This window comes from Cupressus sempervirens, chromosome 5 (assembly GCF_028749045.1).
Source record: "Cupressus sempervirens isolate cs-2001-9-10 chromosome 5, ASM2874904v1, whole genome shotgun sequence".
Lineage (NCBI taxonomy): Eukaryota > Viridiplantae > Streptophyta > Pinopsida > Cupressales > Cupressaceae > Cupressus > Cupressus sempervirens.
This window is the reverse complement of record NC_143122.1, coordinates 348975535-348999357: the sequence shown is the minus strand read 5'-3', so window position 1 is coordinate 348999357 and position 23823 is coordinate 348975535. Positions and strand designations below refer to the sequence as shown.

The following is a 23823-nucleotide window of genomic DNA, read 5'->3' as shown; positions in this document are numbered from 1 at the left end:
GAAAGCATGCTTCTAGTATTTAACAAAGGAATTTTTAGGGTATAGCAAATTACAGCCATCATTAGAAACATCATTAGTAGAGGTCTATTTATGGAAACATGTTCCTGGGATTTAAGAGAGGAGTTTCTAGCTTTTGGCAATTACATAGGCTAGTCTCACTAAGGAGTCAGAATATACGTTTTTTAATGATATAACATGGGGTTTCAGCATTTTTCTTTGACACCTATTTAAAAAAGCTTAATAAACTGTTTATCAAGGCAAATTAACTCTATTTTCTCTTTCATTTCCACTTCATGTCAGAGTTTCAGATTTCCATTTCCCTCCTCACTGATATAAGGGATAGTTAAGAATTCAATTTAGTGGCTTTGGGGGAGAGCTGCTATAAAATCCTGACATTGTTTTCTTTGTTCCCCTGCATAACCTCTCTCAGCGAGTTGATAATCAAATGATAAGATGAGTGGCCTCAGATCCACATATTTGGACTTCCATTTCCATGTTTTTGTGATCTCATACAAGAGGAATGATCTGGCTCTATTGGAGATTTTGCTGTGGTTTTGACATTGTCCTAGCTTCTGAATGTTTGCAACTTTTACTTCATCTTCACTCTTTGTAGCCTTCCACATCCCTTCAATCTAAACGTGTGCATCTAGGGGTTCCAAATTTCTCTCTTTAACATAATTTACAAAATAATAGAGAACCACTTTCCACACTAATATCATATTGAAAAAAGGCAGAGAATGTGAAGAATAAATATCCTAGTAAGAATTCCTCATGTTTTAGGGTTTTACAGAGGATTTTTAAGTATAGTTAATTAGAGTCAAAATTTACATTTTTCAATGAAACAACATATGGGTGTTAGCATTTTAATTTGGCGTTTTATAAAAAACAGTATAAGTAACTGTTTTTTGGGGCAAACTTCATTCTCTCTATTAATTTCATTCCACGAGTCTGCAATATTTCTATCTCCCTAGTCGTTTGGACAAGGAACACTCTGAAAATTAACTTAGTGGCCATGGAAGAGAGCTACAATCCCATCCAGCCAGCTATCTATTTGTTTACCTGCACAAACAATCTCAGCCTGTTGATAATCAAATGATCATGATAAGTGGCCTCATGTCCAGTACTTGAGACCATTAAAATACTTGATTATAGAGGATGTGAAGACTAGATTGTCCAATAAAAATTCCTCACTTTTCTAGGGTTTAACAAAGGAGTTTTTAGCGTATGAAGAATTACAAGCATCATTTTTGGAGTCCTATTGCTAGGGTTTCCTGTTTATAGAGGGGTTTTTAGGGTATGGAAAATTACATAGGCTGGTCTCACTAAAGAGTCAAAATATACATTTTGAAATGAAACAACATATAGGTTTCAACATTTTCCTTCTTCACCTATTTAGAAAGCATAATTAACTATTTATCAGGGAAAACTTCATTGTCTTGATTAACTCTACTTCATTGTAGGGTCTAATGCCTCCATTTTTTTGCCTTTACTATCTGGGTCAAGAGGGATTTTGTCAAGGTCAACAAATTAGCTTTCAAATGAAATATTTTGGCAATCCATGAGTATTTCTTTTTCTTTTCTTTTCAGTTTTTTGGTCAAGAATAATTCTCATTTTCCATGCTAATAGCATAATCTCCGATTGCATTACTAGTGGTAAGTGAATGCACCTAGTCTTATGTACTTTCAATTGATGCTTTAGGATTTTGGTAATAATGGCTTCATTTCCTTTTTAATGCATGTGTTACTTGAGGATGTGTCCCCACCTTGCCAAACCCTTCTTGTGTTTAGGGGATGTCCCTTGGCTGCCCTACCCTCTCCCTACCTACCAATTGAGAAAATGTGTAAACATCTCTAAACACATCAAAATCAGGGATGACAAGAAACACATACATGACATATGGCCATCACCAAAGTGGCTTGATACATTTTAGATATCCCTTGACCTCATTGGGGATGGGTAGCTGTTCCCTATTGAAAAACAAAATTGGCATGGCAATTTTAAATAGCAGGGGCCCTCCTTCAAACTTTATTATCCTCATCCATAAACTCAACCGTGAGGGGAAACCCTGAAGGTGGTGCAGAATTCAATTAACTAAAAAAATTGTTAAAAGTATCATGATAGCATTCTAGCAACAATGTAACATGGATTAAAAATGGTGAAATGGTGAAGTGCTATGCTACATGGGATAGGGCTCTTGCCCTAGCTTTGCACTATTGTTGTTGCATGCTCATTTTTAGGGAGATTTTGGGGCAGTTTCGCATGCTGTTTAGCCTAATCATACTTTGAGCTTGCATGGGGTTGGACAATTTGGCATTATTTAGTAACAAAATGGAGTGGGAGGAAAGAACAAAATGGTTGGTGAGGAAGGTAAGTTTGCATGTTGGAAAAGGCAACAGGGGGAGATTAAAGGGGCAACTGAATCTCTTCCAAGTGAAGGTGAAGGAGAAGAGGAAGTTGCGGACATTGATGATGCAGTTCATTCTCATTTGCAGGAAATGCCATTGCAGAGGACTGCTAGGGTTTTGGCGTTGGAGGTGGCTACTGATGAGGAGATTTGGGGAAGGAATTGGAGGGAGGAGGTTGATTTATTGTTTGATGGATCTGTTTCGGATTTTGATGAGGATGCTGGTTTTATTGGAGTATTTGAGGATGAGGTTGGTGGCTTTGATCCTATGATTTAAAGGGGCAACTGAATCTCTTCCAAGTGAAGGTGAAGGAGAAGAGGAAGTTGCGGACATTGATGATGCAGTTCAGTCTCATTTGCAGGAAATGTCATTGCAGAGGACTGCTAGGGTTTTGGTGTTGGAGGTGGCTACTGATGAGGAGATTTGGGGAAGGAATTGGAGGGAGGAGGTTGATTTATTGTTTGATGGATCTGTTTTGGATTTTGATGAGGATGATGGTTTTATTGGAGTATTTGAGGATGAGGTTGGTGGCTTTGATCCTATGATTTAAGAGGACAATGATCTACTCTTGGAAATTATTTTGCTGTATTGCAAGGCTAAGGGATATGAGGTTGCAAATTAAGTCAATTCAACTGTTTTTGAGAGTGATTCTAGTTGGGGTTTGAGAAAAGGTGTTTTTTTCCCTCCCCCAAAAGACTGACGAAGATCAGATGGTTCTCTTGACTTCTATTTTGAAAGCTTCAGAGATTAAGAAAAAGAATGGATGTTGCAGATTTTATTCATTCAAATCTTGATCTTGCAGGTTGTGGGATGGTGGCTGCTTTTCCTCCTGTTGTTCCCATCCCTTCCCCTAGGTGTACAAGGTAACCCTGTCTGCTAGAAAATGAGGCTGATAGTGCTTTTGCTTTTGGGTTTGAGTTTGCAAATTAAGTCAATTCAACTGTTTTGGAGAGTGATTCTAGTTGGGGTTTGAGAAAAGGGCTTTTTTTCTCCCCCAAAAGATTGACAAAGACCAGATGGTTCTCTTGACTTCTATTTTGAAAGCTTCAGAGAATAAAAAAAGAATGGATGTTGCAGATTTTATTCATTCAAACCTTGATCTTGCAGGTTGTGGGATGGTGGCTGCTTCTCCTCCTGTTGTTCCCATCCCTTCCCCTAAGTGTACAAGGTTACCCTGTCTGCTAGAAAATGAGGCTGATAGTGCTTTTGCTTTGGCCCCTTGGGTTTCTTTGGGATAGACTAGCTGTTTAGGCTTCGGGTGAGCCTTTTGATTTTATGAAGGACAGACAAGTTGAATTTGTTTTTCTTGGGTCTATCCTTGCTAAGTTGGTTACTTGGTTGAGGAGCTTGCTTGTTGGAAAATTTTGTGGTAATCATCCTAATATTGATATTGTGAGAAGATGGTCCTTAGGATTTGGAACCTTAGATGATAGGTTAACTGCAATGTTCAATGGTTTCTTAACATTTTCTTTTTCCTGTCTGTAGGACTGCTTTAGGATTCTGCATGATGGTCCAATGTTTTTGGGCTTGAATGGTCTTTGTATTCTAAATTGGACTCCTGGTTTTAACCCTTTGAAAGAAACTTACATGTTTCTCTTCTAGATTTGTTTGCTAATACTGTCTTTGGAGTTTTGGAATGAAAAGATATTCATGATTATTGCCAGTTCTTTTGGGCAATATTGTGCTCCTGATAAGGTCACCAACTTCATGAAGCATTTGTTGTTAGCTAGATTTTGTATTTATGTGGAGAAAAACTAGGTGCTCCCTACTCAATTTACCATAGCCCTTAAATTTGGTGAATGGGTGCAACAGTTGAATATGAGGAATCCAATCATTGCTGTTCTTGTGATGAAGTGGTGAACGCTTCCACTATCATAAAACATAAGAAACAAAACTTTGTTTGGAAAATGAAGGATCAGGTTCCTGTTTCAAAGTAGTCGTCCTTTCCTTATGTTCAAGAGGTTCAGAAAGAAGACATAAAAGGGTAATCCCCTATGGACTGTTCTATGAAGGATATTGTTTTGGAGTTGGTGGAAGGATCTGCTTGTGGTATTATGACTCCTCTTTGCCTCATGAAATTAAGATTTGGGGAGAAGGAACCTAGTTCTGTAATGAAGCAAAGTTCCTTGGAACAAATTTTTAAAACACTTTCCTGTCTTTGCGAGGGTTTCCACCATCTTTGGAATGGGTTTTTGAAAGGTTTTGTTTTGCCTTGTCTCTCATAGTTTCACGTTCTGTAATTGCTGTTTGGTGTCTTCCTGGCAAGGTTGCATGGGTGCTTTCATAAAATATAAGAAACAAAACTTTGTTTGGAAAATGAAGGATCAGGTTCCTGTTTCTAACTAGTCGTCCTTTCCTTATGTTCAAGAGGATCAGAAAGAAGACATAAAAGGGTAATGCCCTATGGACTGTTCTATGAAGGATATTGTTTTGGAGTTGGTGGAAGGATCTAATTGCTGTATTATGACTCCTCTTTGCCTCATGAAATTAAGATTTGGGGAGAAGGAACCTAGTTCTGTAATGAAGCAAAGTTCCTTAGAACATTTTTTCAAAACACTTTCCTGTCTTTGGGGAGGTTTCCACCATCTTTGGAATGGGTTTTTCAAAGGTTTTTTTTTGCCTCATCTCTCATAGTTTCGTGTTCTGTAATTTCTGTTTGGTGTCTTCCTGGCAAGGTTGCATGGGTACTTGTACCCACACCCCTGGTACTCGTACCCACGTATCCAAGTACCGGGTACACGTATACCAAGTACTGGGTACTCGGTGGACAGCATCATAGCTAAGGGACCTTGATAAGATTTCTGATTATATTTTTCAGTTTTATCTTTGTTTATCAGCTTGTTGTTTATCAAGCTTAATTCAATACCTAATCAGTTGGAAACTTTGATACAATATTGATTAACAATAAACTCTATCTGTGTTCAAGTCGCAAATGTATCATTTGCAATATATCATTGTCATATGATTTATGATCTTCTTGTTCATGTTTAAAGTCTGCCTTTTCTTTTATGCATCTATTATTACAAACATATAGCAAATCTGAAACTGGAAACAATACATTACATTTGCAAAATTTATCACTGTTTTTGTTTTGAATACCATTGTCATGACTCATACTTTCATATTTTCTATTAAATAAAATTTGACATACTCAAGTACCCCCATCCCCTACTATGAAAAATAGCTGTACCGGTACTTGTACCGGTATCCTAAGTACCCCAAGTACCCCCATCCCCGTGCAACCTTGCTTCCTGGGCTTATTATTTATCTTTCTCTTTGTACAAGGGTTAGGGTTCATTCAAAATCCCTGCTTATCTAATAATAAAATATAACATGTCCGCATTGTAAAAGCACTAATAAATACATCATGGCGGCACTATATGAGCAATGAAATTATAATGACAATAGTGAAGGCTACAACTGTAGTATAAAAATAATATTCAGATTCACAGTTAATGATATGAGCTCTATGACAGTTGATATAAACAGAGATAATTTGGATTTCTGAGTTCATTGTTCAAAAAAAGCATCAAACTTAAATGGTGTGTTATTAGAGTCACTTAAGTTATTATAGTCAGTTGCAAAGGAGATTAAAGGTTCATTTGCCATGGTTGGCATGCTAGTTTCTGCAGATATTATTTAAACATTCTCACGTTATATTGCTCTTCATCCCCCAAAAATGGCCCTTGGAATGCTATCCTCAAAACGCATCCCTTGTAGTTCTGACAGCTTTTTACTTTTACTTTTCAGGTTAAGATGACTTTTCCACAGATCGCTTTATATGGCCAATAGTAATTCAATTTCATTAAATGAATCACATTTTAACAGTTTCAATTATTAATTTAAGTATTAGGGTAAGGCCTCTTTCTTTTTGGCTTTTATATTTTTGGTCAAGATTCAACAGGAACATTTTTTTTTCTTTATCTTGGGCTCAAAAGTTGTGCACTTAACCAAAATTTTTGGGAAAGACTCAGTACTTTTCCTACTTTTTGGGTTGTGCAATTCTCTTTTTCTGTCTTAGTAGGAGAATCAGACTTTTCATTTTAGTTTGGTTTGACCCATGTAGTTTTATGTCAATGGCAGAATACCAACATTGGGTATTTCAGTGGGTAGGAGACCCCCACGTTTAGTTCTTGTTTGCTTTTTTCTATCAATAGCAGAATACCCACATTGAGTGCTCTAGGAAATAGTAGAAGGATGGGTAAAATGTCAAAAGATAGCCTTGTTAATTCTTTAATCATTTGGCAGAGAACTTTCTGATGTTGAATGTTGTAGAAATTCAATTTTTGTTATTATAGAAGCGTTAATAACTGGCTCAACTTATCCATTGCTGTTTTGTGAACAGCTGCAACTGTGGACCTTGTCGAAAATTGCAAGGTTTTCAAAAAACAGGAATATTAGTGCATCAAGCTAGGGATGCTGGGTTCTCTAATGCACATGATTATCTTGTATTCCAGAACACTCATGAATCTCCTTACGAAATTGCCTGTCGCAAGAAAGGACGTGGCTGGTGTAAAAGTGTTGATTATTTTTTGGAGAAACCTGAAGAATTTGGGACACAAGGTTTAAATAAACGAATGATCGCATCTCACAAAAGGAGGAATACAGGCATTGTGTCTCCATCCAGTGAGGATAGACTAAATGACCTGGATTTGAACAAGAGACTGGAAAGCAATGAAGGTCATGAATCTTCCTGTGAAGAAAAACCTTCCTCAGAAGCCAGGGTGGTTGGAAGTCAAATAGATGATACAAGCAACGAAAAATACTGTCATCGGTGCCGTAAGAAGAGCCTGCAGGACCATGTTCACTGTTCTTGCTGTCCCTACTATTTTTGTGGACTTTGTTTGATGAATAAACATGGTGAAGACATTTCCTTAGAAATGCAGGCAGGCAATGCTTGGGTGTGTCCCAGGTGTAGGAAGGGATGCGGACCTGGCTGCATAAACTGGTATGTTGGGATAATTTTCTTGGTGGTGAAGTACCTAACTTTCCAAAATGTTTTCAACTCTGCTCACTTAAAAACTATTATTTTCAAATATATTAGGCTGCAGCAAATTTATGTTTTGTAGATAGAGATATCGGATATACTACAGTTTGTGCAGTTCTTTTTTAAACCTTATTTTCCTGAATGTCTTCAACTCTGTTCACATCAAAATTATTATTCTAGATTTATTATGCTGCAGTTTTGTATGTTTTGTAGATAGATAGATATTGGATGTACTACAGTTTGTGCAGTGTTATTTCTTTTTGGGACAAGTTTCCCGTCCTGTAAATTCCTGGTTGCTTGGAAGTATTTTGGTTCTTTATTATTATTGAATGTCAGTTGTAGGATCCTTTTAGACATCTATCGACTAGTAAGTGTTGAACAACACTTGAGCATAGTCTACTGCCTTTTCAAATGATTAAAAAATAAGTTTTGATCATATATGGAATACTTAATTCAGAGGGGGTAATTCTTCTTTGTTCTTTTATATTGGCAACATATAAAATCTCCCCTATCTACTTCCTGTTTACTCATTGAAGATTAGTCGGTTTACTCTATTTGACATAGATTTTCCTTTGAAAACATACAATAGTTTGGTGAAATGAAGTTCAACAATGTCTCACTCCGTGTACTACTTAATTTGATTAGATAAAATGAATGGTTTGATTCAGGCTGTTTATTTCAGGGGTGAAACACTGCTGTTTACTACAAAAACTAAAGGTTACCCGCTCAATTCTAGCACATCATTGCTTAGTTTTAATATGGTCTAATCAGTTATCTGAATGTATAATATGTTTGGCCTTTTATGCATTGAAACATGATGAAAATTAGTATGAAACTTTTGAGGAATTGATGTGTATTCTTGTGGTACAGAGATCTTTGCATACTTCCTAGTTTGAATTATTAAAGGTGCACATAATTGTATTCAATTTCAGGATTAACTAAAAATTACATTAAAGAATTAAATCATGGATACATGGGGACGTGCCCCCTTCCCCTAAGGGTTTTGGGAATGGTGGGACATCAAGGGGATGTACCCTTACTGTCCCTCCTGTTTGGGACGTATCCATGCCATTTGGGGATGCCTAGCTGTTCCCAGGATGGCTATGTGTGCCTCACAGCTGGGGAGCATTGTAGTTGTTGTGCCATTGTAATTGCAGTCCCCTATCATTCCCTAAAAATGGCCCTTTGATTTTCATCCCCAAATTGCATCCCATATCATCCCCAAAAAATGGTCCCTAGATTGCTGGCCCTAAAATGCATCCCCTGTCATCCCCTTATCCCCGTTCATGAAACTCCATGGAACATAGATTAAATTTTAGTCATTCTAAAATTTCAATTACAAAGCATTATACCAATAAATTGTTGTGAGAAACAGTGACAACTTTAACTTCACTATTGTGTGTGGTGGATGTGAATATGTCAAAAACATTAGAAATCCATTGTGATTGCATCTTTCTTCAATAGAATTCAAAAATATTAGAAATAATAAAATACTTAACAATATACAGATCCTAGTGATTGGCTTCTGGATTAGATTGTGTTAAAAATTTTACCATCAACATTTCGAATCACACTGTGTGATCCATCATCACGTTTCGAAACATTGATGGTAAGATTTATAGCACAATCTAATCCAAAAGCCAATCACTATAATCGTAACAGATTGTGGATATTTGATCTCTTTGAATATACAGATCTGTAAAACTAAATCATTTGATAGTATGATGCTTCCTTCATTGATCATTGCCAAATGCCAAAGATAAATACTAAAGGGTCGTTTTAGGGTTTCTAGCAAAAAGACACTTTTATTATATGTTTTTAAATGACAAAGTGTTTTGGTTGCATGGATGTGCATCAAGATGCACTCTGGATGTGCATCCAGGACTGTAGATGTGTCTAGATGCACACCCTGCACATTTGGACATGCATGCTGTGCATTTGGATGTGCATCCGAACCGGTATGCATTCAGATCTGATATGCAGGCCCAGGGTACACATCTGCTAACTAAGATAAAACAATTAAAACACTATTGGAATGCCATAATTTAAAAAACAAAGATCCAAAATGGGTCAAACAACCAGTGAAGTGAGAAATTATGAAACAATCTGGCAATCCTAGCTATGGCTTCTTTGACAGAACATAGTAAGCTCTTTAGAATCACTGAGTTCTTCTCATCACTGTTTTGGAAACTTTGAGTACATTGTTGGGATGTTTTGGGAAGGGTCAGAATTTTTGTTGTTGTTTCTAAGATCAACTCCACAGCAGGGGTATAAGTCATAATTTATAAGCCTATACATTTCTAATTCTGTAGTGTTTTCTTCTTTTTGTTTGGTTTAATTTCAATTCTGCACATACCATTTCTGTTTTGGTTATGTTCTAATGTTTTATGTATGCAAATTTCTAGAATGAACTGTACCTGGGGTGCCAATAAAAAATGTATTTTGTATTTGAAACTACTTGGTAACTTTGTGACAAGGTCCAAATAAGACTGGATAGTAAATTGCCAAAAGAGAGGAAAATAAGAAAGATGGTGTTAAAAATTTGTAATGCTCCCTTTTTGAAATGTCTAAATAATAGTAGATTAAAATATAAAAACATAGCTATAAAATGTAATATAATTAAATGTTAAATAAGGTAAATGAATGTTAAAAAGGCGTGAAATGATGAGTTGTGACTCTCTCAAACATGAGATATAAAAGGGAGATCATTTCCTTGGGGGGAGGTCATCAAGAAAGGAAGGAAGAAACAACAGAGCATATGAATCGAGGAAGGATAGAAAGGAATAGGAAGAAAATAAGGAAGCGACCATTTCAGAGGTTTAAATTATGAAAGGTTGTACACTTTCAAAGGATGGTGATTGTTAAAGATTGAAGATTGTGACTCTTGCAAAGGGCAGACACAATGAAGAGGTGTGACTTCTCTGTCATGTGCCCACCTAACAAAACCCATTATAAACCCAATATGGTGAAAAGAAAAGGATAAAAGTAATAAGGATAAGAAGTGGCGATTGTGTACAACAACAGTGATCAGTATCTCTGCACACATTACACGTGAATAAGTGATTAAGTGACAACAATTCCCTCTAAAAAGAGACATTAATCAGTTTTAATGAGACAGCATCGTTAACAACCGATGACTAGCAGAGATTAATGGTGCTTAACTACAGCGATTAGTTGGAGTTATGAAGATGTGTCTCTAAGAAGGGTGTGACACTACTGAGGGGATAGCAACCTCCAAGAGTTACCCTTCAAGGAACATGGAGCTATAAAGGAGGAGAGGCAAATGGGATTCAAGGGGACCATTGAACAGCCAGAAGAATTATATCCATCAGATGGAAGGCATCAATCAAGAGAAGAAATAATCAAGCAATCAGACAAGACTGATACAAGCTAGAATCTGACATAAGGAGATCAGCGGACAAACACGAAGAATATCGATCAAGAGTAGAAAAACATATATTCAGCAGAGATATCGATCAGTTGCAAAAATGTATAAAACCAGCAGCAACGATGATCTTTCAGTGAGATCCAGAACTAGCATTGAGAAAGGGCAGAGTATAGGGTGATCCAAGGAAAGGACATTACAGATAATTAACATCATATTAAGCCATCATTGGCAAGGATCAGCAACAATTATTATGACTTTGCAGACTATATTTATAATTAGATACATATAGAATCACAATTAAATCAGAACTCCAACATCGGGTATCATTTAAGTTAACCAAAGTGCCATTCCCAGAATATTATTGATTTGAGGATATAGAAGATACAACTTATATTTTCATTTTTGCATCCACCATTTGAACCATTCTTGATATAAGACATCATCAACTCTTTTCTAAGGAGCAATCAATAATTTGATATTATCATCATACTTACTAGTTGATTTATAAAACCCTTGGCATAAACATTTTTTGGCCATCATGAAATAAAATCAGATTGGAAATCAATTTAGTAAATCACCAATACAAAGGATAGTAACAAATTAAACAACGAGATAGAAAGAAATGTCTTGCAATTTAGGGAAATGGGCAAAAGCCTAATAAATCATATAAGGGGACATTACATTCTCCCTCACATTACAAGATATAAAGGGAAGACTGTTTCATTTGAGGACATGCAAGAGTTCAAATTGGAAAAAAATATTATTCTCAAAAGGCAGCTATGGAGGGTGGTGACCTAACTCTTATGAAAGGTGATAACACTTTCACCAATGAAATATAAAGGATGAAGCATTCCAAGCATCCAAGGATCTTTTATCAATCATCTCTCACCAATACATCAAATCAGCACTCTCACTCAATCATCACTCACCGACACACCAATTAGCACTCACGCAATCCTCACTCATGAATCCATCAAAAGTAATCATCAAGCATCAAAGCAAGCAAACAATTACCAGCTAATCGGCAAATCATCATCATATATTATCAACTCATTCAATCAATCAAACATGTTTACATCCATCATCCCGAGATCAGCTATTTAAGCACCAACCACTCTAGGATCAAATCATTCAAATATCAATCGGTAAGGCACTAAACATTCTAGCATCAACTCCTCCAAGAATCATTGAAGCATCCACTCATCAATCCTTCAAGAAATGACAGATAAGAGAAATCAAGCTAACTTACACAAACACAAATACAGATACAGGCACGATATTGGATACTAGTATGACCACTTTTCAAGATCTCTCATACGGATACAACAAGATACAACATTCATAAAAAAACATATACATATATTTAATTAATTTAAATAATTAATAATATATGCTTAATATATGTTATTGACTATTTCCAATTTAAATTTACCATAATATACAAGCTAAGATAAATTGACCCTGAATTGGTTTTAGAAGTTCTCAAAATTGTGAGTAAGTTATGCAATATGGGTAGTATTGCAAACTTGGTTTGAGCTCGATGATGATGGCTGATCTCCTGCCCATTTAGATTTGTCAAGGATGCTTGGTAGGTATACACAAATTTCAATTGTAGACATGGAAAGCGAAGCATTAAGTAAGATTTGTTACATCAGCTTTAGAAACTTCCAAACAGGTGCCACTGGTGGGTATAGAGAGGTATGGATATGATCATAATATAAAGGACAGAGGGCAGATAAAGATATCATAGTAAAGAAATGCTTGCTGAACATTATCAATGAATCATTTTGAAGCAACGAATGTCAACAACATGAAAATGCTAATGTTGAATTGGTGAAGTAAATATACAGGTAAGATATGGAATTAAAGGTGAGCTATCAAATTAATTGAGATAAAGAAAGGCCTTCCACTGAGATAAAGATAATGGTATTAGATCAACTCTCAGCAATCATCGCAGATGTGTCAGTGATGAAGAATTTCCAGCAAATTGATATCTGGGTTTCCTTGAGTAAATCTATTGACTGAATCAATTCAGAAATAACAAACAAGGATTCTAATGCAGATGTGATGAACAGGTTGACTGTTCTTTCAGTAATTCTGGATTCTTGTGATATACCAGCTTACCATTAGAACTTGTTGTTGGTACTTGTTCTTCTCCTCCACCTCTTGGAGTCTCTTTGCCAATTTTGCAATCTTTGGAGGCATCGTTCTAGCCTCTCCCGCACTTTCTTCTAGTGACATGTACTGACTTTGACAATTCTACTTGGACCACTACTGCGCTCTAATACTACTTTGATGCAGAGTGGTTAGAGGAAGCACAATGTGTTCAATCCTAAACGACTTTGATCCTCAAAATGGACCGAACTAGGATGTTGTCCTTCAAATGCACAAATCTTCCAATCTTAGAGAGTTTACACACATACTATCCCACCCCACACCTTGTGGGAATCCTTCTTGTTTGAATCCAATCAATACTTACTGCAAATAGGGGTCAAATTCACAATCACCTTTTGACACTACCTTCAAATGTGAAAGCAAACCACTTGAACACCTTGTCTCTTATACCCAAAACTTGCACTCGAACCCCAAACCAACTTCTAAGGAGTGGAAAGACTTGTTTTCATCTTAGGACAAAATTCCATGACCATTTCAACAGGTTTCCAACAATCTATTAACTTTGTAAGGCCAAAATGCAAATTTATGCCTACTAGGCAATTAGCCCTATGAAACCAGTTCTTGTGGGATAACTTTACAAAACCCCAAAACAACCTACCAAAAAAATTAGGGATTTAGACTACAAAGAACTAGGATCCAACTCTACCCCTGCACCCCAACCTTTACTATGCTCGTAGACCTAATAGGCCTAATTAGGCTTGGTTGATAAAGCAAGAACTAATAGATGGCTTCATGAAATTGAGCCAATGGTCAAACAACCTTCTTCCCACCTATCTTCACCAATTCCATCAAAGTTTTTGGTCTTGGCACTCCCCTATGCAGACTGTGTACCTAAAATCTCCAATTTAGACCAAACACATGGTTTTGTTCATCGTTATGGGGAGACCCGTCTCCCCCCTAAAAGTCACATCTTAGAGACTTTTCACGTCTCCGGAGACCTCAAAAAATGTTGGGGACTTCACGAAGTCTCCTGAAGCCTCCTAGTCTCCTATTCCAAAAAGTGAAGTCCCCCCGAAGTCTCCTACTGAAATATAAATGTAAACTATAATATTAAATAATTTTATGTATTATAGCCCTCATTTTAATATTTTTAATGCAAAAATTACGACCAATGAGATACAATATTGTGATTATGTGAGTTTTGAAATATTTGGCTCTATATTAATGTGACATTACTATTATTATTTACTTTAGTCTTTTAGTTTTACAGTATTACTATTTTCAAATTTTGTTTGTATTTAGTATTAGACTCTTTAAACTATTAAAAAAAAAATTGCCATCTCTAAGTACCCCCATCTCTTATTTTTGAAAAATTGTCGTACCAGTACTAGTACCAGTACCGAAGACCTTTAAGTCTCCCCGTCTCCTAGTGACCTTGGTTTTGTTTGGCCTAGGGTATGGTGGTAAAAATATTAAACCAATTCCTTCAGTCCTGGCCTTTTGGAATCATGTAAAGTACATCCCCATCTTACATTCCTTCAAGGGCCCTTGAATACCATCGGCGGAAATGCAAGTTAGGATGATATTTCTCCCAAACCCCTATGAAATGAGGGTTTTGAAACTGTTTTTACAATACGGCCTGCTACTTTAACCAGGCTGTACCAAATCACTTTAAACCAATTGCATTAGCTAGAAAACTGACCACACCATACAACCATGTCCACTGAATCAGCCTACCAATCTGTACAAGGTCGTACAGATTGGTGAAACAGCAAAGTTGCCAGGAAAAAAATCAGAATTTTCATATTCAAAAAGCCACCGAACTTTATACAATTTCTCCAACTTTCACATTTTTCGTTGCAACATGCTTAAATAACCTTTCCCCAACATCTCCAACCAATTTTCAAATGGTTGTGACCGTTTGATATCAATATGCAACTAACGAGCAACTTTTTGAAAAGTTGCTTTGACAACTTTTTCAACAAATGAGAAACTTTTGCAATTTGTAGTCAAAACTCATCAAGCTGACTCCTAACCTTCCAAATGAGTTGAATTATGTCCAAAACATCCTAAAACACCCTAATTGACCTTATTTGACTATTCTAGGACCCTATGGTCTGATCGAATGTCCAAGTTTATACACCTAATCCTTCAAATGCACAACTCTTCCAATCTTAGAGAGTTTACAAAAATACTATCCCACCACACCTTGTGGGAATCCTTCTTTGAATCCAATCAATACTTGCTGCAAATAGGGGTCAAATTCATAATCACCTTTTGACACTACCTTCAAATGTGAAAGCAAATCACTTGAACACCTTGTCTCTTATACCCAAAACTTGCACACAAACCCCAAACCAACTTTAGGGAGTGGAAAGACCTGTTTTCATCTTAGGACAACTTTCCATGACCATTTCAACAGGTTTCAACAACCCATCAACTTTCTAAGGCCAAAATATGAAACCAGTTTTTATGGGATAACTTTCAAAACCCCAAAACAACCTACCAAACAAATTAGGGTTTCAGATACCCTTTTGGGACTTCTATCAGTCTACAAAGAGTTAGGACCCAACTCCACTCCTGCATTCCAACCCTTACTATGCTTGGAGACCTAATAGGCCTAATTAGGCTTGGTTAACAAAGAAAGTACTAATGGATGGGTTCATGAAATTGAGCCAATGGTTCGGACAGCCTTCTTCCCACATATCTTCACCAATTCCATCAAAGTATTTGGTCTTGACACTCCCCTATGTGGACTGTGTGCCTAAAACCTCCAATTTAGACCAACACATGGTTTTGTTTGGCCTAGGGCTTGGTGGTAAAAATATCAAACCAACTCCTGCAGTCCTGGCCTTTTGGAATCATGTAAAGTACATCCCCAACTTGCATTCCTCCAAGGGCCGTCGAATTCCATTGGCGGAAATGCAAGTTAGGGTGACATTTCTCCCAAACCCTTATGAAATGAGGGTTTTGAAACTGTTTTTACAAAAAGGTCTGTAACTTTTACCAGGCTGAACCAAATCACTTCAAACCAATTGCATTAGCTAGAGAACTCACCACACTATACAACCATGTCCACTGAATCAGCATACCAATCCTTATAGTATGGTGAAACAGCAAAATTGCCATAAAAAAAAAGTTTTCTTATTCAAAAAGCCACCAAACTTGATACAATTTCTCCAACTTTCACATTCTTTGATGCAACATGCTTAAATAATCTTTCCCAACGTCTCCAACCAATTTTCAAATGGTTATGAACGTTTAACATCAATATGCAACTAACAAGCAACTTTTCAAAAAGTTGCTTGACAACTTTTTCAACAAATGAGAAACTTTTGCAATCTGTAATCAAAACTCATCAAACTGACTCCTAACCTTCCAAATGAGTTAAATTATGTCCAAAACATCCTAAAACACCCTAGTTGACTATTCTAAGACCCCATGGTCTAATTGAATGACTAAGTGTATAAATGCATTTGGAATTCATTAGCCTTACAAAATGGGTCATTTACAATGTTTGTGATTCAAAAATGGATCCAAGACCTTATTCCTTTAATTCTTATCTTCTATTCCCTTAGATCCCTTGTTCTTTAGGAGGTGCTCTGCACTAGAACCATATGTGTTGAATAGGATTCACAAATATTATAATCAATTTCTTGTATGTTAAATTGATAATCCCTTTGTGTACTTTGTGATTTATTAGTTTTCAGTATAAATGATATAATGAATGAAGCCTATTCATTCACAGCTTTGTATCTTGGTTAGAAAGTGTTGAGGTTACGTGTTTCCTTTCTTTCATCATTTTGCATATCCAACTTATTCTTGTGCTTAAACCCCTTATCAATCATGAAGTCTTACTTGGTATTTGTATGTTTGCCAGTAAGGTTTCCATTATCCAGTCTTTGTTAGTTTTGCCTTAATCCATTTTGTACTTTCAGGTGAACAGTACAGAAAAACTACAAATTCCCCCATCATACGAGGGAGCTGCCCCTTTCAAACATAGAGGAAGACTGAAATTTCAATGTGATCTAATTGCAATCTTTCCAACTGTTTGCACAGTTATCACTGCTCATAGGGTAAAAAGGGTCAGTTTAAAAGAATCGCTCACAGTGACAAATCTGTTTATCAACAGTAACTCAGGATGTAATGCATGCTTGCCCAAGAAAATTCTTTATTGACATCAATAATTCAACTTGAGAGGGAGGAAATAAATTAGTCTGATAGCTGCATGCAAATCTGTCGTTTCATTTTTTCCCTGTGCATTCAATCAATCTAAAAATTGTTTTACAGTTTTATCATTGACAACAATTGATTGGATATCATATTTCTCTTTTAATGAATTTTGAAGGGATAAGAAACATAATATATTTTTGGTGACAGCTTAATATATATTAATAGTTTTTCTTTGCTTTTATTGGGAAACTATTTTAGTTATAATTTCTCTTGAGTTCTGTTCATGCAGCAATTGAGTGCATTTATGACTGAGCATTAGTTTTCATATAGATGATTGCTGCATTTGGTTTATCTAAACATTTTCAGCAATTATTCTAATGTTCCAATATTCTTCAGTTGTTATTAATGTATCCCCTCCATCCCTCCCCCCCTCCCCAAACTCGCATCGTAGTATACGTATTCAGTCAATCATTTCCTCTTTTATTTATGTTTCACATACATTATTTATTGCACTTTGTTGCTATGATGGTGGAAAGAATGGAAGCATTCAGGTGCCTGCAGAATCTAATAGGACCAACGATAACTGGATCTCTGTAATAATCTTTTCTGAACGCAAAGCAGTAGTTTGAGGAACTGCAGTTTTATTTGTTTAAGTCGTGATATTGCTATCAGGATTCAACTGTGTAGTTATTGAGTCAAACTCATTAACCCATGTTTAAGTCATTGTTTGATTAGTTTGACAGCTCTACACTTGGGTTATAGCCAAGCTACCTCTATGAAGGAATCTGTTTCTATAGTAGAATCAATGGAACTGTATGTGTTTGAATTTGACTTTTCCTGTCTTGCACAGCTGCAACTGTAGTAATTGCCGCAAGGGACAAGGCCTTGAAGTCACAGGACCAATATTGCATCTGGCTAAGAATGCTGGATTCACGAATGTACATGATTTTCTCATCTTTAGAACAACGCATGAATCTCCTCGTGAAATCTCCCTTCGTAAACTAGGGCGCGGATGGTGCAGAAGTGCTGAATATTTTTGGACAAAAGCTGAAGATTTTCAATCGCATTCCCAGAGGTCTCCATTGAGATATTCTGGTCCTCAGCACACATTAACCACTAATGAGGTATTTTAAAATGTCCTCTTGCAATAATATTTTTCAATTGATGATTACTCCAATATTCTGACGTCTTTCAAGAAACATTTATTCTTTTTGTCAGTATTGTTTCAATAACAATTGCTTAAGTGTTGAGCCTTGAGATATCTAATATAGTATGACACTGTTTTTCTCTTCTTGTAGCGTATGCGGGGTTCTCTAAGTGCAGAGCAAGTGAAGCAGCTACCTAAAAGTTATTTACCTGAAGGCTACATCACAGAACAGAAGTCAGTAAAGCTACTGAATGATCATAGAGCATCTTGTCATAAGGACAAATTGGTTTCAATTATTATGAACAATTCTTTCCAGAAAAACCCTCCAATTCATTCTATATTCTCAGATGCTGCACCTGAGGCAGTTGTCACAACTTCACCATTTACTCAAACTTCAGGCATTAATTCTAAGTTAGTGCCTCAACACAAGGGCCCTATTCTGCATCAGTCGGAAACAAAAGATTTGTTGAAGCAAGAAGGCAATGGCCCCCTTTCAGACTCACTACCTGCTGTGAATATAGATTCAGTGAAAGTAGAAACTCAATCTGAAGTTATTATGGATTCTTCTTTTTCAGGTTCTGTGAACTTGGCGAATGTAGATTCTTCTATGTTAGGTTCTGGAAATGTGGTGAAAGTAGAGGCTCAACCTTTACGTAACGCATTTAGCAGAGATGCCAATGATACTGTTTGGGCCAAGTGTAAAGAATTTGAGGTTCCATTAATATTTCGAACTGATTCTGAAAGCATTCAAACAGAAATATGTGGTACTAGAATCAAAGTTGAATATGAAATGGAGGATGAGGACTACAAATTCTTTACAGACAATGTAAGATTAGATGGCCTATCATATGTCTTTGACCTGAAAGTTGTCCAAGATGGATGTACAACTACACTCAAATATGAGGATCCTAGTTCAATTTTCTGGAATCATGTCGACAGTGAAAAACAAAAATGCAATTTGGAAGGAAAAGAAAACTGTAAATGTATAAGTAGTGAATACAAGGACAGAAAAAGGAGAAGATTATTCTGTGGTGGAGACAGAAATAATGCACATGTTCCTCTGCACTCATCGGAGTTCCCTGTTGACAAAAGAAAATCTTATTTACAGGATTACAGTCAACAAAAAGTCAAAATAGAAGTACCTTCACCTGAATCAAGCAGCCCTTCTGATGTGAGAAAATATGCAGTTGCATTCACTTGGATAACATTTTTCCCTTGTTCCGATTTCATTTTTATATTTCATAACAGTTAATCATGCATGCTATATAAACAAGTTACCAAATGTTGATTTGTTTCTTATTTCAATGGGAAATTTATCTCTTTGCAGAGAGTTTGTGGCCTATAACATGTAAAACCTGCTTCATACGGAACAATTACACTGTTTTCATGCAGGTGACTACGGTTGGAAATGTTGAATGCAGTGAGATCCCTTTCTTCAGTCAATCTGACGAATTTAAGGAGAATCTTGAGGCTGCTCTCCAGAAACCTTACAATACACAAGAGTTACATGAGTTGTGGACTTCTATAAGCAAGAGAAAGCCTATCGTACGATTTCGACATACACGTCAACGAACTATTTCTGTTGAAACACAAGATGAAGGATTTTCATATCTGGATTACCATCCAGGTACATGTTATTTTTAAACAATCATTTGTCTAATTTTTATTGTCTTTATGGCACGACACTCTAGGATTATGCCATCTGGGGCATAATTTGGATGTTGCAGTCATTTTATGCCACAACACGACTATACATCAACTTGACAATAGTGCCTATCCTTGTTCTCCCCTGATTATGCTATACGAAAATAATTATTGTGATCATTATTTGATTGAGCACATCTTTTAAATAAAAAGTTCATTTTCAGTTTTTCCAAGTAGAGATTCATTCTGCTGGGATACCATCTATGTACATGGATATATGCATGAGAACTCTTGACAAACTATACATATCACATTTAAGAATTTTCTAGCTGACTAAGCTTATCCATTATTCATTTCGTGAAGCTGCAAAAGGTGAGCCATATACCCCTTATATAAATTGGATCAGAGTTGTAATCTGTGTATCCTACTTAGTTACAAATACACATATGTGGGAATGCAATTCTGTGAGTCTTGATTGAATTAGATAAGATTTTTAGCTTTGGTGGAAAGTGAAAAGGTAAAATGTGACCTTTGTTTCCTGCATCCTACTGCAATCACAGATTCACAGTGTAAAATGAAAACTGTGCGCTGATTTCTTTGACAGTAGAGCTGGTATTTTATAATAGAGAATGGCACTGCAAGGAACAAAACCTCCCTAACAAGTAGTTTGGTAGCTTGTTGGACTGAGGACCAGAGTATTTGCCCTTAAAGCTGTCAAAAATTTTTGCAGTGCATTTTATATAATTCACTCTTCAGCTCATAACAGACCATTGCACATGAGCAAAGTAGTAGGATTTATATGAACTGAACAATGGTTGTTTGTTGAATTGAACCAGACAGTTGATAATGTAGTCATAATTTGTTTGTTAGTGATAGCTTTATTGCGGCATCTAGATTAGTTTTCTGTTGTACAGGAAGGAACCTAATCTTAAACCCTTGCTTGATTAGCTGAGCAACAGATTATCCGGCCTTATAGCTGTCAAAATTTCACACAGTGCATTTTATAACATTCACCTTTTAGCTTAGCCACTACATTGTTTCCTCTTTCACCGACCACATCATGTGGGCAAAGTAATAGTAATCATCTGAAATGGAAAATAGCTATTGGTTGAATTAAACTAGACACTGTATAATGCGGTCATAATTTGTTTGTTGTCATGGGAAAGATATGACTTCCAAATATTTTCTGATTAAGTTGCATGTTGTAAATTTTCAAACAGATTTGTCAGACAGGTTGGTTTCAGCTACTTCTCCTGAAGATAAATTAACTTTGCTGCGGGGATTCTTCTTTTGGCTTAAGGTAAGATACATGCTCCTTACCTGATCAAATTAATACTTGTTTTTTCCTGTTAAATATCATTCATCAATTTCTATGAGGCTTATGTGATTGTGTTGAGTGCTTTACCTTGCATGGATTGTTTTTCATTTGCCAGAATGGAGAAGCTCAACAAATCTCCTTGTTCAGCATGCTTTTATGCACTAAAACAATTTTTCTTTTAAAGTGAACCAGGAAATTTTTATTTTCTCTTTGCAAAAGCAACATGGTACAGGGAATTCCATTAATCAAGTGTAGGTAGTGCTGCCATGACATCTCTATTATGAAAGTTATGTCTCATATGCTTAATTGATGTCTTGGCTAGAGACCAGGGTTGACCCCAAAAAAGCTACCTTCCACTTTAACTTATATAAAATTTGTAACTTGAGATCAATTCTCTTCTTGGTATATGTTATTTGTTTTGTTTCCTAAATAATAATGATCCTCCAAGCATTGTTGAATGTATGGTATGGTCTTTCAGTTTACTGTTTTGATTAGGAAGAGACTCCTTGAATGATATAAACGATTCTTCATTCACATTGAAACTTGGTCAACAGCCCCTAGATGATTTTTGTGGACATTCCTTATCTTTATAATGAACTACTTAGTTACCGGATTCATATCGGCAGCCCTTGCATTGGATGTAGAGGTGGATGCGCAGCTGGATGTAGTCCAGATGTTGGCCGGATGCACATCCAGTTTGTGGATGTGCCCAGATGCATATCAAGTGCATCCAGGTCGCATCTAGGTCCTATAATCACTTTTCCACTTAAAATAGATTTTGAAGTGCTTTTAAAATATTTTGTCCCATAAAACCCTAAAACATCTCTTTATGACATCCCTATACATGGTGCATCTAGTGTGAGTGGAACCGATTTGGATTCGAATGATCCCGAACTTGCAATAGCTGAAAATGAAAAATCCTTTTGATAATTGATGAATCTTGAACTACATTTTGTAATTGCAATAATTTTCATTGGAATCATGAGTAGTTGATGAAGGGTGCTTCCCCTAATACCACAAACACATAACAAAAACAAAGGAATAACAACAATTGATGAGAACAAAATATGGGCTTCTTATTATCGCCGCAAATGTGAAATTATAGAATTTTGAAATACAATATGCAAACCCACATGTGCGCCTTCCTTACAATAATTTGCAACACAGAGCTGTGAACTATCACCCAAAGTTGTCCTAGGCAATGTACGCACGCTCCTTAAATAGGTGTTTTTACACCACTCGGGAAGTTTCTAGACATCAAACCCTAACCCTTGAGACTGACTATCTCTAAAATTACATATAGAGTCGGCCCAATACACCTTTGACACTTATTTTGGAAATTTTGGTCGGCCCAACTTCGAAAGGCCATAACTTTCTAACCGTTGCTCCAATTGGCTATTATAACCATTTTTGAGAATCCTCAGTTTCTATTCTATAGGCAAGAATCTATGCAAGCACCCATCCGTCGAGTTTTTCGGGCCTCATCCAGGCATGTTTAGGCCTTCAAAACTGAGCCCAAAGTTTTTGTACCAAAATCCACAATAACTTCAGCGATACTTATGAAATGGCATTGAGCCTCAACTGGTAGGCTGATATGAATGAGATGAACCTCCACCTCTGAAATTAGGACATTTCAAACTTGTATGACTGATTTACTGAGTAGCAAGCCTCCATAGACAACAACTCTGCATTAAGACAAGCCTTATTCAAACAACTATAATGAAATATTTTTGGGTAATGCAAGATTGCTCTTACACCTAGTATGCTCCTGCATCAATAGTTGAATATTTTTGAACTATCAATTCATATTTGGCATTGATCAATGAGGAAGTATCATACAATCAAATAATTTAATTCTGTATATTTTTGTTTAATTTTGTGTGCATATATAAACACACGTACCCAAATGCATCCAAACCCTTGAATTGTTTTTTTCCACATATCCATGTACTGGGGTCTCGTACCCACATCCAAACCAATAACTTAGATAAAGTATTCTCCAAATGAAAAAATCCCAAATTCCATATTCTTGGTCATTAAGTTTGTTGTCCTTCATTTTGTAATCACAAAATGAAGGCAACAATACAAAACTTTGACGTTTAAAGTTTCCAATTTCTCTAAGTTGATTCACTATATGATTGAAAGTTGGTTAATTAATCTTTCCTAATTCGTATTCTGATATTTTTATAAACGGTTCTCATCAAGTTTTCTTTGCTTTTGTATGTGTAGTTAAATTTATCAAATCTAATGGCATTCGCTTGATTTTTGAGGCCTTTAAAGACCCTTTTTGCGTTTTAGTGTGTTTGTTTTGGTCCTTTTGTTGCCTTCAATCTCTTGCTTTCGATCACTCACTCATTTTGAGCTATCGTAGGACTTAAGCGAGGTTTCCAATCAAAAGATATTACGGTTTAAGTGGATGTGTTATTGGACTTTAGAATCCTGACTGCATATTTTGAACTTTAGATCTTTTATTTTGTTGTTATGTTGCACTTTTTTATTTTTTAAGTTATTAACTTAAATCACTAAAGTTATAAAGTGCACCTTTTCAACTTATTAATTTACAATTTAAATCACTGAAGTGAAAGTGCACCTTTTCAACCCATTTACACATTACACAAACTTTCACGTGTAATATGTAATGGACC

At 36.2% G+C, this 23823-nt stretch overlaps 1 protein-coding gene across 2 annotated transcripts in view; it reads left to right on the top strand.

The window, feature by feature from the left end:
- LOC149556147 (uncharacterized) overlaps window positions 1-23823 on the top strand; it is a 53141-nt gene that overhangs the window by 3778 nt on the left and 25540 nt on the right. For both annotated transcript variants that reach the window (XM_089830272.1, XM_089830273.1), the window contains exons 2-6: window positions 6752-7354; window positions 17920-18193; window positions 18368-19387; window positions 19609-19843; window positions 21081-21160. In XM_089830272.1, the coding sequence (XP_089686398.1) occupies window positions 6752-7354; window positions 17920-18193; window positions 18368-19387; window positions 19609-19843; window positions 21081-21160 (2212 nt within the window). The remainder of the gene's footprint in view (window positions 1-6751; window positions 7355-17919; window positions 18194-18367; window positions 19388-19608; window positions 19844-21080; window positions 21161-23823) is intronic.